Here is a 13,431-nt window from a genome sequence, read left to right on the forward strand (position 1 = left end):
ACCATACTCTATTTACAGCAGACGGAGACACCGAGCATTGACATTTGGTCTGTTTATTATGCCATGTGTAAGTGTGTTTTCCTGTACCGCAGCCTGAAATCCTACATATGCTTTTATCCCTCTCCAGCCTCCTCGGGCTGGTGTCTCAGGAACCAGCGCTGACACATGGGATGGGATGTCTCAGTGCGCGTGAAACCACTGTGGAATGGCACCGGGCAGCCCTTCCTTCCATCTTGAGAGGTTAAAGTTTCTGATTTTATACGGAATAGGAGAGGAAATGTGAACTATATAAACCGAAGCGCAATTATAAATACTGTAAATAAAATTGACAGTACAAGTTCTGGAAACCTGGTGGATGAGCTACAAATTCCAGGGAAATTATTACCATGAAATCGAGCGTTCTCCCCCTCCCCCCCTCCCACGGAGCGGCTCTCTTCCCCCCTCCCACGGGAGCGGCTCTCTTCCCCCCTCCTACGGAGCGGCTCTCTTCCCCCCTCCCACGGAGCGGCTCTTTCTCCCCTCCCACGGAGCGGCTCTCTTCCCCCCTCCCACGGGAGCGGCTCTCTTCCCCCCTCCCACGGAGCGGCTCTCTTCCCCCCTCCCACGGAGCGGCTCTCTTCCCCCCTCCCACGGGAGCGGCTCTCTCAAGGCTGCCTGGTTCCATGATGTCAAACTGGCTGCAGTGAAAATGCTCACAGCTTCCAAAGGAGACATCGAGGAAACAATGTAAAAAGAAAATCAAACATTAAAAACACTATCATTTTGATTAATATCATGAAATCAGCGTGGACCCAGTGAATCAGCTTTCAGGGTAATCATGACTCGTCTTCATTTATCTTTGTAGCCAACAACTGCATCAAACTTAACATTGATCCTGTGTTTTAAAATGCCCAGGAACCTCTCAGGAAAGATCCTAAAAGAGACATGTAAATATAATTAGAAAAGAGATACTACGTATATTTGTAAAAACATTTGTTTAAAATGCTTAATATTTAATTGATGATGTATTGTGTCAGAGTCAATCATAGATAGACAATATTAAGAATCATAATTTGGACTTAAATTTTTTTTCCATTTAAATTTACTTCCTTCTTAAATGAGGAACAAGGGGTTTAGCTTTCTCTAGAATAGGGCTGTCCCAAACGCCTTTTAAATACACACAAATATATTTATTTATTTTTGAAATAAATATACTCTACTCTTCTCCCCCCAAAAAAGATCTCCAAGTGGAGGTATACAAAACTGAATAGTTGAGATACTAAAGTGCTAAAAAACACAACCTGGAGCTGGAAAGAAAGTAAAAATCAGAGCTGATACTTTGCTTTATAGTTTAGAACATTACTGAAATGCTCCACAGAAGCCCAGAGAAGGGCAGAAATCAGAAATGCAGGCAGGGCCCTTGGTTTTGAGCATAATGCTGAACAAATTATTTGACCTTTGCATTGACATTAAATGTATATGAAAAAATGTATGCCCAGCTCATCTTATGAACAATCTCCTGTGACTATAAAAGGCTATGAACATCGACTGACATGCATACTTTTTTTTTTACAGTGTGTACTAAAGAATATTTATGGGCCAGGCGTGATGGTGCACGCCTTTAATCCCAGCATTCGGGAGGCAGAGGCAGGTGGATCGTTGTGAGTTTGAGGCCAGCCTGGTCTACAAAGTGACTACAGGATAACTGTGAAGCGTCTCACAGTCCAGTGGGTCTGAGAAAGCAAACGGGACGTATATGTGTCCCAATGCTCTGACATACAGTGATCTACTTGACAGCATTCAACCGGATTTGGAAACTGCTCGCTCAATCAATGCAGTGGCAGTTACAACAGTAACAGCAGCAAACAGTGGCGCATGGCGCTCAGGGAGCGTCCATGGTGAACTTTAGATCCCACATCCCCCGCCCCCACCCCCAGGGTTTCTCTGTGTAGTCCTGGCTATCCTGGAACTCATGCTGTAGACCAGGATGGCTCAAACTCAGAGATCTGCCTGCCTCTGCCTCGTGAGTGCTGGGATTAAAGGCGTGCGCCACTACTGCCAGGCTTAGGCTTTTGTATTTGTAAAAAAAAGATTAATTTAATGTGGATGAGTGTTTTGCCTCTAGGTGTGTGTGCCTGGTGTCCGCTGGGTCCAGCAGAGGGAGCCAGATCCCCTGGACCTGGAGTTAAGGACGTCTGGGAGTCACCACCCTGGGCACTAAAGGCTGCTGAGCAGTTCCCTTCCCTTGAGCTTTTTAACCTACAGACCAGGACATGTTCCACTGGGTTTTGAGCAGAAGGTGATAGAATGCTTGTTATACTTGGCTCTCTTAAGGTTTTTTGTTTGTTTGTTTGTTTAATCATTTGTTTTTAATTCTTAAAAAAAATATGACTTTTTGGACCAGCTGCTGGTAGCAGTTACTTGTGAAAATACATATTTCTGAGTCCAGATCTGAAAGCCCTGTATTAAGGTGCCTAGTGATCTCAGCAACTGGGAGAAGCCTCCGCCCTGGCTCAGAGCTTGGGCGGGGCGTTTGCTTCTTCAGCTCCCTGGAGGCTCACTGTCTGCACAGCTTCAGGGCCACCCAGCTTTCTCAGGTGGGGAATGGGAGACTTGCGCTTTAGAGGCATCTAAGTCCCGCTGTACACAGAGTTGCTGGAAGAGCTGGGGGCAGGTGCCAGGCTCCCTGGAATTCCAGCGTGCACCAGAGAAGTGCTGCAGAGATGTTAATGCCACCCTCTGCGGGGTCCGAGGGTAACACGCTCTCAGGGACAGAGGTGCTTAGAATCCAGGGACCACAGCGCAAGCAAGGCCAAGACCCTTGAACTTAGAATCATCCAGCGACTGCCATGCTCCAGGACGGTTTTCTACAGCATGAGATCTCCTAGTTGCCGTGAGTGAGTGAGTGTCTAAACTCAAACTTTGTTACCAACTGAGCAAAGGCTGTGGCAGCTATGGGAAATGCCTTGTTCAGGAAGTTTCAAGGTCCCTTGCTAGTTTTTCTTCCTGCCTTACAGAAGCTAGGTTCTTTTTTTTTTTCTGGACTCAATAGACGGATCACCGAATGAGAAGGTTCTTGACTTGGTTTTGCCCTTCATTTAGGAGGCAGAAACAATGGAAGCCACTGTTTCCAGGTGGGCACAGTCACAATAGCTTTCTCACACTACCCCTTTCTGCTTTCAGCCACAGAATTTAAAATTGAACCAGTTTTCATCTGGACTGTGAGACCGCGTCTCTTTTAGATTTCTTTGAAATCACCAAGTATTGATAATAAGCATGTTGCTTTACAAATGACAGAAAGATAATAGTAATAAAAAAAAAATCTGAGGCCTCCTTTTCAAATCTTACTTTCCAATGATTCTACTATTAAAACTGCGTTAGAAGCATTCTTGTTCATTGATATGGTACATAAATTTATTTTTAAAGAAAGTCTAACAAGCCTTAAAAACACATGAAAATATTTCAGTAGCTGTCCCAGTCCTCCTCAGCTTTAAAAATTGATAGAGTCTCTCAGCCTATGTTTCTTGACAGCTTACTCCCATATCACTGCATTTGACCACCTGAGGTTAAGTCTCGTAGGAACATGCTGACGTCTAGTGCAGGCAAACACAGCTGCCACTTACCGTTCCAATACTGTCAACAGCGCTATAGCTCCTGGAACAAAAATCATTTTCTTCTCGGTGAGGATGCCATACATGAGATGCTCTACCACCTCCTCAGGTTCCAGGGTGGGCCCTAAACTGAAACAGAAGCAGGCTTCAGAAACAAGAGCCCCTCAATGAGGCTGAACAAGAGGAATTACTGTGGGCCTGGGCACTGACTGGTCAAAGCAGCCGCCTCCACCACAGGCTCTCAGAAACCGCACATGCCGCCATGGACACCAGCCACCTGCCACCTACTTAGTGCACAGCGTGTACCACATGCTGCAGTAAGCTTTCCACAAAGGTGCTCCCTCTGAAGATTTACAATTGCCTAATGCAAGAAATAATAGAGTCCTTGAGAATGGCAATTAGACAAATGACTAGGTAAACTAGAGCTAACAAATTCACTTTTAACACGTCAGTCACCTTGGGAATGAGTATAATTATGAAATGTTATTATATATTAAGAATCTTTATTAGACAATGTCTCACATGTCAAGGGAAATGTGACCAGTGTTGCCTGGTACCAACCACCAGGAAGTGCACACTGTGGCCTGGTGCCCGCCATCAGGAAGTGCACACTGTGGCCTGGTGCCCGCCATCAGGAAGTGCACACTGTGGCCTGGTACCAACCATCAGGAAGTGCACACTGTGGCCTGGTGCCCGCCATCAGGAAGTGCACACTGTGGCCTGGTGCCCGCCATCAGGAAGTGTACACTGTGGCTTGGTGCCCGCCATCAGGAAGTGCACACTGTGGCCTGGTGCCCGCCATCAGGAAGTGCACACTGTGGCCTGGTGCCCGCCATCAGGAAGTGCACACTGTAGCCTGGTGCCCGCCATCAGGAATTGTACACTGTGGCCTGGTGCCCGCCATCAGGAAGTGCACACTGTGGCCTGGTGCCCGCCATCAGGAATTGTACACTGTGGCCTGGTGCCCGCCATCAGGAAGTGCACACTGTGGCCTGGTGCCCGCCATCAGGAAGTGCACACTGTGGCCTGGTACCAACCATCAGGAAGTGCACACTGTGGCCTGGTGCCTGCCATCAGGAAGTGCACACTGTGGCCTGGTGCCCGCCATCAGGAAGTGCACACTGTGGCCTGGTGCCCGCCATCAGGAAGTGCACACTGTGGCCTGGTGCCCGCCATCAGGAAGTGCACACTGTGGCCTGGTGCACACTGTGGCCTGGTGCCTGCCATCAGGAAGTGCACACTGTGGCCTGGTGCCCGCCATCAGGAAGTGCACACTGTGGCCTGGTGCCCGCCATCAGGAAGTGCACACTGTGGCCTGGTGCCAACCACCAGGAAGTGCACACTGTGGCCTGGTGCCCGCCATCAGGAAGTGCACACTGTGGCCTGGTGCCCGCCATCAGGAAGTGCACACTGTGGCCTGGTGCCCGCCATCAGGAAGTGCACACTGTGGCCTGGTGCCCGCCATCAGGAAGTGCACACTGTGGCCTGGTGCCCGCCATCAGGAAGTGCACACTGTGGCCTGGTGCCCGCCATCAGGAAGTGCACACTGTGGCCTGGTGCCCGCCATCAGGAAGTGCACACTGTGGCCTGGTGCCCGCCATCAGGAATTGTACACTGTGGCCTGGTGCCCGCCATCAGGAAGTGCACACTGTGGCCTGGTGCCCGCCATCAGGAAGTGCACACTGTGGCCTGGTGCCCGCCATCAGGAAGTGCACACTGTGGCCTGGTGCCCGCCATCAGGAAGTGCACACTGTGGCCTGGTGCCCGCCATCAGGAAGTGCACACTGTGGCCTGGTGCCCGCCATCAGGAAGTGCACACTGTGGCCTGGTGCCCGCCATCAGGAAGTGCACACTGTGGCCTGGTACCAACCATCAGGAAGTGCACACTGTGGCCTGGTGCCTGCCATCAGGAAGTGCACACTGTGGCCTGGTGCCCGCCATCAGGAAGTGCACACTGTGGCCTGGTGCCCGCCATCAGGAAGTGCACACTGTGGCCTGGTGCCCGCCATCAGGAAGTGCACACTGTGGCCTGGTGCCCGCCATCAGGAAGTGCACACTGTGGCCTGGTGCCCGCCATCAGGAAGTGCACACTGTGGCCTGGTGCCCGCCATCAGGAAGTGCACACTGTGGCCTGGTGCCTGCCATCAGGAAGTGTACACTGTGGCCTGGTGCCCGCCATCAGGAAGTGCACACTGTGGCCTGGTGCCTGCCATCAGGAAGTGCACACTGTGGCCTGGTGCCCGCCATCAGGAAGTGCACACTGTGGCCTGGTGCCTGCCATCAGGAAGTGTACACTGTGGCCTGGTGCCAACCATCAGGAAGTGCACACTGTGGCCTGGTGCCTGCCATCAGGAAGTGCACACTGTGGCCTGGTGCCAACCATCAGGAAGTGTACACTGTGGCCTGGTGCCTGCCATCAGGAAGTGCACACTGTGGCCTGGTGCCCGCCATCAGGAAGTGCACACTGTGGCCTGGTGCCTGCCATCAGGAAGTGCACACTGTGGCCTGGTGCCCGCCATCAGGAAGTGTACACTGTGGCCTGGTGCCCGCCATCAGGAAGTGCACACTGTGGCCTGGTGCCTGCCATCAGGAAGTGCACACTGTGACCTGGTGCCCGCCATCAGGAAGTGCACACTGTAGCCTGGTGCCAACCATCAGGAAGTGCACACTGTGGCCTGGTGCCCGCCATCAGGAAGTGCACACTGTGGCCTGGTGCCTGCCATCAGGAAGTGTACACTGTGGCCTGGTGCCTGCCATCAGGAAGTGCACACTGTGACCTGGTGCCCGCCATCAGGAAGAGCTACAGTGACTGATTGTTGCTTGATGACCCTTGCGCTGCCTAAGATCAAACAACTCCCGAATGAAGTAGGTTAACTCTCAGGTCTTATGGTTTTAAAAGGCCAAAGGAAAGGACTTTCAGAAAAAGTTCAACTTCTCCCACATCCTTGCGTTGATAGGAAATGCAATCATGTTCAGTAAATGCTCACAATGACTTTTCTGGAAACTGGCCATCAATACTGTGAGCCAACCTTCAGGAGGGAATTATGGACAAGGAGGAAGACTGAGCACTGACTTACCACGGACAGATCTGAGCCACTGGGTGGGGAGCAGAAATTCAACTGCTTACAACATAAACTCGGGTTTTAACGCTTGTTGTTTCTTAATCTAAAAATGGGCACAAGGGCTGGAGAGATGGCTCAGCCATTAAAGGCTGGGCTCACGACCAAACATATAAAAACGGGCACAAGGCAGCCTAAGATGGCCAGTGTTTAACAAGTGGCTCTCCAAAGGACAGGCTCCCAGTTTTTGAGGGCTCGGTGATTTCCATGGAACTGATGTTCCCTCCCAGGGCAGGTTTCAGCTGCCCACAGGGCATCACCTGATGAGCACCAGGGAGCACCAACACTCCCCAGAATGTGATGGCGAAATGCGCATCTGCTGTTAGCACTTTACACAGCCCTGCTATACAAGTACCTAACAGCTACTTATGGACTAGCTGAGAAGAGATACTCTTTCTGACACACACACACACACACACACACACACACACACACACACGAATATCTAGAGGAAAAACAGAGCTATATTTGAATAAAAGAGAAATGTTTTAAGAGTTAGCTATGAAAAAGGGAGGGTTATCAATTGCACTTAGTCTAATAATTTGGATTATGCTGCATTGTTTACACATTACTTGGACAGAAGGAGACAAGTTACTTCAAGAAGACTTTTAATTAAAAACAGCCTGTTCTTGAGCCAACAGGGTCTCTATGGGGGTCCCTGTGACCACCAGGGCCAGCAGAGTGTTGATCAGCGTGAGGCATGACTTAGTGTTGGTTCTGACTTTTAGCGTCTGACCTGAAGTGGTCTATTGTAAGCATATTTAAGCTGGAGAGCAGTCTCCTGGTGTAATACAATCCCCTGTGCACAAGGAGGCAGAGTGACATGGAACTCAGCTTAAAGGAGATGTGAAGAGACTCAGAACAAGCAAAGGCGCACGGAAAGGGGGGGGCGGGGACAAGGGAAGGATCTGGCGTGCTGTGGAGTCACCTGGGTTACCAGACACCTCCCATTCTGGCTGAGGGAGCGTGGGAGGCTCTGGCCCTACAGAGAGCACAGACCATTGGTCGATTTGTCACCTCCATCTCCAGCCTCTGGGTGGAGAAATAGGCTATGCATCTTTTTCTTTGAGCTCTCTCCCTCAAGTGCTGGGATCGCAGGCATGTCTCACTACTCTGGGCTTCATGTGGTGCTGGAGAATAAATGTGGGGCTTGTGCACGCTAGGAAAACACCCTACAAACTGAGCCGTATTCCTTAGCCCCTGGGTACTGAAGCACCCTACAAACTGAGCCGTGTTCCTTAGACCCTGGGTACTGGCATTGCATTTTTGTCTTTTGCCTTCAGGTGGTGAAAAAGTAAATCTCTTGATATGTAATAAGTAATTTAAAAAAGTAATTTTGTGTCTTAAGTAGTAATCATTTGGCTTTCCTATATTTCTAGTAGCAGATTTAGGGGGGAAAAATCAATGGTTAAGATATGAGTTAAGCATAATCATATGGAGTTTTAAAAGTGATTATTTAAAAATCAATAAAAGGAAGGAAGGAGAAGGAAATAGCATTAGGGTGTGTTCTGTGTACCAGGCACCCCAGGATTATATCTGTAATAACTGATTTTTAGCAGCATAGCAGACATCATTGATTTTGTGTTGATATACTAAAAATCAGATGATGTGGTCTTGTTTTAGTTGGAGGAAATTCAGCATTCTATGGGGGCATGGCTGTCTTCTTTATTCAAAATATTTATTTATTTATTTGAGACAGTTTCTCTGTATAGCCCTGACTGTCCTGGAACTAGCTCTGTAGACCACACTGGCCCCAAACTCAGAGATGCTCCTACCTCTGCCTCCCAAGTGCTGGAGTGCTCCACATTTTTATGTGAGGAGTGCATGGCTGTGATCCCAGCACTTGAAGGGGATACAGGAAGATCAAAAGATAAGGTCATCCTGGGATCCACAGAGAGTTGGAGGCCAGCCTGGGTTACATGAGACCCTCTCTCCATACTCAGTGTGCCTCTGGCTGCCTCTGGTGGTGGTTCTTGTGGTGGGTCTCCATTCTCAAGTTTCCAGAGAAGGGCAGAGGTTTTTCTCTTTCACTGTCTTTCTCTTGGGAAGACAAGTTCTCCTCCTTAATTCCCTAGAGAGGGGCTGGCAAACACTCACCTATGGATCAAGTCTGAAAGCTGCCTGTCTATGTGAGCTGTGAACTAAGAATAGATTTTATATTTAAATGGCTTAACATTTCATGTGAGAATTATATTATAATTTTAGTGCATATAAATAATGTTCTGGGCTGGAGAGATGGCTCAGTGGTTAAGAGCACGACTGTCCTTCCAGAGGTCCTGAGTTCAATTCCCAGCAACCACATGGTGGCTCACAACCATCTATAATGGAATCTGATTCCCTCTTCTGGTGTTCATGAAAACAGAGCACTTACATACATAAATAAACACATCTTTGAAAAATAAATAAAGTTTTATTGGGACACACACACACACACACACACACACACACACACACACACACACACACACCCCACACACACACAGAAACTTCGCATCTATAACATTTCTGGTTTCCCCAGTGCTGCCTGTAGGTGCAAAGAGCCTTTTCTCCCAATAGGTCTCAAACTATGTGAAGCTAAAACTGTCAGAATTGAGAAAAGAATATACAGTTTTGACCACACAGTTGAAGACTTTATTTCCCACTTTCAACAGTGTATGAAACAATTGGGTGGAAGACTAGCAAGAAACAGAAGACTTCAAAAATACCAGAAGTCAGCTAGACTGACCTAATGTGGGTAAAGCACTCCCCTAACAGTAGCAGACTGCATATGCCTCCCAAGAACATATAGGAAATCCTCTTTAGGTTAGGCCATGTTTAGACCACAAGGCAAAGCTTGGTAGGAGTTAAAGGACTGATATTGAACAAACTGTATTCTGACTCTAATGGGAGAAATCTGCAATGGGGGTGGAACTAGAAATCAGCAACATCACGGGAGCTGGAAGGCTCACAACCACAGCGCATGCGCATCCAATGCAACAGAGAAGAAGCTGCAGGACACCAGGAATGCGAAGTGTGCGACACACAGTACCCAGAGGGGAATGCAAGGCCGGGAACTTCTACATTAAAAAGGAAGAAAAGCACCAGATCGGTTGATGTGAAAGTCCATGTTAAGAAGCCATCTGAGCTTCAGAAGGACAGAGCAGCTAACAGTCCTGCCCAGCATGATGTTCATGGATCACCACCAGCATGACAGGACAACCCCGAGGGTGCAGCTGTGGCACGCTTACCTCGGCAGTGACCCACAGCTCTCCACTTGGACTTAAGTCCCAGTCAACTAGAGGACAATCATGCTGGTACTGGAAACCTAGGGCTGGTGAAGTCACGGATATCAGACAACTTATAACTGCCACTTCGCTAAGCCACCACAGTTTCTAACGTCATTCTAAATGTCTATCCTTATACCCACAGGTAAGTGTGTCCTCACCTCTCATCAAGGAAACCTCTCTTTGTAACAGATGCCGACCACTACAGAAATGACATCCCATCAAAACGTCCAGAGTTGTGGAGCCCAGTTACAGCAGGTACATCTACAACAACACAACCCTGAACCTAAGGCTGGGGATCATAGCAGAAGAGGTGGCAGAAAGATCGTCAGCACCGGAGGGACAGCCTGTCTCCTAGAAAGGTCAGGAGCTGCACCCGTAAAGTCTGCTTAACCATGAGCTGACCAAGGATGGCAACAACACACATGCTGATGTGAAAGAGCGATCGCTCACAAGCCCTCAGCCTTAGGCAACAAACTATGCTGAGAGCCTGGGAAATAGTCCTCCCCATGGTTATCCAATACCACACAGTCAGCCCTGAAATCATATATACAAGTAACATTATATAGACTGAGCAGGTTATATTTATACATACATAAAATCGTAAGGAACACACACACACACACACAGACACACAGACACACACACACACACACACACACACACACACACACACACACACCAATGACAATTAAAGGAAAAGAGGCCCAAAATTTGAAGGGGTGCAGAGGTTACATGGGAAGGTTAGGGGGGAGGAAATAATATAATTATATAATATAAAAAATAAGAACAACTTTAAAAATAAGCTTTGAGTCAAAATTAAACCAAACCTAGACAAATAGACAAATATGACAAATAGACAAATAGAGACAAATAGACAAATAGAGAAATAGTAAAGATTTAATTATAGGTAAGTGAAATAGAAACGCATGAAACTAAATCTAATACTTTGAAAAGAACCCTAAAATTAACATTTTAATCCAGAATAACTGAGGAAAGTGGAAGCCACAGACTATAAAACTGGGAACTAAAGTAGGGCCATTACTAGGGCCTCGCTGAGTAACGACTGTGAGAGCACCGTGCAGAGCTAAATGCCAGAGTCCGTGGGACGCACACAGACCCGAGGGGTGGTGACCAGTGGAACTGACCAGGGGAGACTGAACACAGAGTAGGTCTTCAGTAGGAAATCTGATTAGTATTCAAGGCTGCTCCTACAGACAGGGCCTGACCACGTATCCCAGGCTGACCTGGAGCTCTTCGCATAGACTCAGACATCACTAAATGGAGATCCTAGCCACTGTGCCCGGCTTCTTCTCTTCCTCCTCCTCCTCCTTTTAATGTTCAAGGGAGAACTAACAAAAGTCTTTTAAAAATTCTTCCAAGCACAGATGGCAGGGAGCATTCCTGTTTTGTTTTGGGTTGGGTCTCAGCCTTTAACCCAAGCTGGCTTTTGGCTTGTGATGCTCATCGTAATGCGTACTAGGACTGCAGGCGTGAGGACCACCCTGGTCTGCAGACTGCCGCCTCCATGTGGTACCTTGCTATGAGCCCAAAGGCCATTCACAGGGGACAATCCCAAAACTGTGGACAAAAACAAATGTTTTCTCTCTGTAAGTTGACTATCTCGGGCATTTTGTCAGAGTGACAGAAAGCTAGCCTGTTGCCCAGAGTTATTACAAAGCAGGATCAACTGCGTATAATGCCTCATGCTGCAGTCCCAGCCACTGGAAGGGAGAGGCAGGCAGGAGCACCCGGAGGTCAAGCCATTCTCTCTTCACAGCGAGGCTGAGCCCACTGTATGAAATGAAAGGAGAAGGAAAGAGGGATGGAGGGAGGGAGAAAGAGAGAGAGAAGAGAGAGGGAGAAAGGGAGAGAGAGAGAGAGAGAGAGAGAGAGAGAGAGAGAGAAAGGAGAGAGAGAGAGAAAGGAGAGGGAGAGAAGAAGAAAAAGAAGAAGAAGAAGAAGAAGAAGAAGAAGAAGAAGAAGAAGAAGAAGAAGAAGAAGAAGAAGAAGAAGAAGAAGAAGAAGAATCGTCATCGTCGTCGTCATCATCAGCAACAACAAGCTATGGCCAGAGGATCAAAGCTGGCAAGTAGGATCAGAGCATAGAGTAGAGGTGGATATAAAATACACTGTTCCGCTTCTGGCATTTAGCAGGCGACTGTCTTGAAATAGCCCTATTGCTATGCAAGTTTATTTAATTCAAGTAATTCATAATTCCCAAGAACTTAACTGGAACGCATGATAATACTTAATTCCCATGAACTCAGACCACACTGAACTCTAGCCTTTATGGGAAGCCCGGTTTTTTTTGTTTTTTGTTTTTTTTTTGCAGCGTGTTACATGTATAAACAGGAGAAGTGATAAGCCACACCAGAGTGCCCGTTAAGAGAGGAGTTAAGGACCAAACATTAATACGAGGCACATCACTTCAAATTCAGCCACTTAGAAGCTGCTCCAGCCTCTGGCTTTGTCTCACCGGGTCTGAGGCTCCGTTCTGCTGCCTGTGGGCAAGCTGCTAGACTTTCTTAAGCCCAAGCATCTGTCCCAGCGCTTGGGTCACATTTTTCAAAAAGTGCTCTTTCTCCTGTGAATACAGTGCTGCCGGAAGAGGGTGCTCTTGCCTTGTGCAGCCATGCCCTGGGGCAAGGTTAAACCGGTGACCGGTTTAAAAACGAGGTATCTGGTTTTAACAATAGAAAGATAGCTCGTTTTTCTTTGTGTGTTTTGTTTTTCGGGTTGCCAATATGTTATTTTAGCATCTAAGTCCTGAGCTAGAGAGGAAGTGGCACGTGTTATTTTGGCATGCCAGCCCTTGGTTTAATGAACACGACTTTCCTTCTCGTTAACTCTGCTCCCCAACCCCAGACTGACCTGCTCCTTTTCTTAGGGTCAAACTAGGGTTTTATACCTACTACAGACAGAGTTAAGAACTGGCTCTCTGAACTAGCTAGTCTTGCTTTTCAGCTTGCTGTTTGTTTCTAGGCTGGAATGGAATTTAGCCTCCAGGGTGGTGGACCCACAGCTGCAGGCCAGAGCACACGAGCTTCTTCTTACTCTTGTTTTCTAAGGAGCTTGTATCTTAACATAGATTCTTTCTGGGTTAAGTCTCATGACGCTAAAAGTTCTGCACAGGAAAGTTAACAACAAAATGATGATAGACAGATGGACAAATTATGGGATGGGGCAGAATCTTAGTAATGTCTAGATTGTAGAAAGAACTAAGGGAACTAAATATCAAGGTACCAAACCAGGGCAATAAATGGGTTGGAAAAGGGAACAGATATTTCTCAAAAAATAAAGGACGAACGGCCAACAAAGATGAAAAAGTGCTCAGCTTCAGCAGCCACCAGAGAGACGCAAACACACCACACTGAGGTTCCACCTCCCAGACCTAGCAGCCTAGAGTTTTCAAAAGGAAATCAGAGCTCGGGTGACAATGTGCCGGCCATTAGGAAT

At 47.9% G+C, this 13,431-nt stretch overlaps 1 protein-coding gene across 1 annotated transcript in view; it reads right to left on the reverse strand.

Annotated features, from left to right (window-relative positions):
• Positions 1-37: 37 nt before the first annotated feature.
• The window catches only part of HSD17B11 (hydroxysteroid 17-beta dehydrogenase 11), a 34,817-nt gene continuing 21,423 nt past the window's right edge, over positions 38-13,431 (reverse strand). The window contains exons 6-7 of the mRNA XM_084758236.1: positions 3,603-3,719; positions 38-913 (exon numbers count right to left, since the gene is read on the reverse strand). Of these exons, the coding sequence (XP_084614362.1) occupies positions 829-913; positions 3,603-3,719 (202 nt within the window). The 3' untranslated portion in view covers positions 38-828. The remainder of the gene's footprint in view (positions 914-3,602; positions 3,720-13,431) is intronic.

Source organism: Acomys minous (assembly GCF_964271855.1).
Source record: "Acomys minous genome assembly, chromosome: 15".
NCBI classification, from domain to species: Eukaryota; Metazoa; Chordata; class Mammalia; order Rodentia; family Muridae; genus Acomys; species Acomys minous.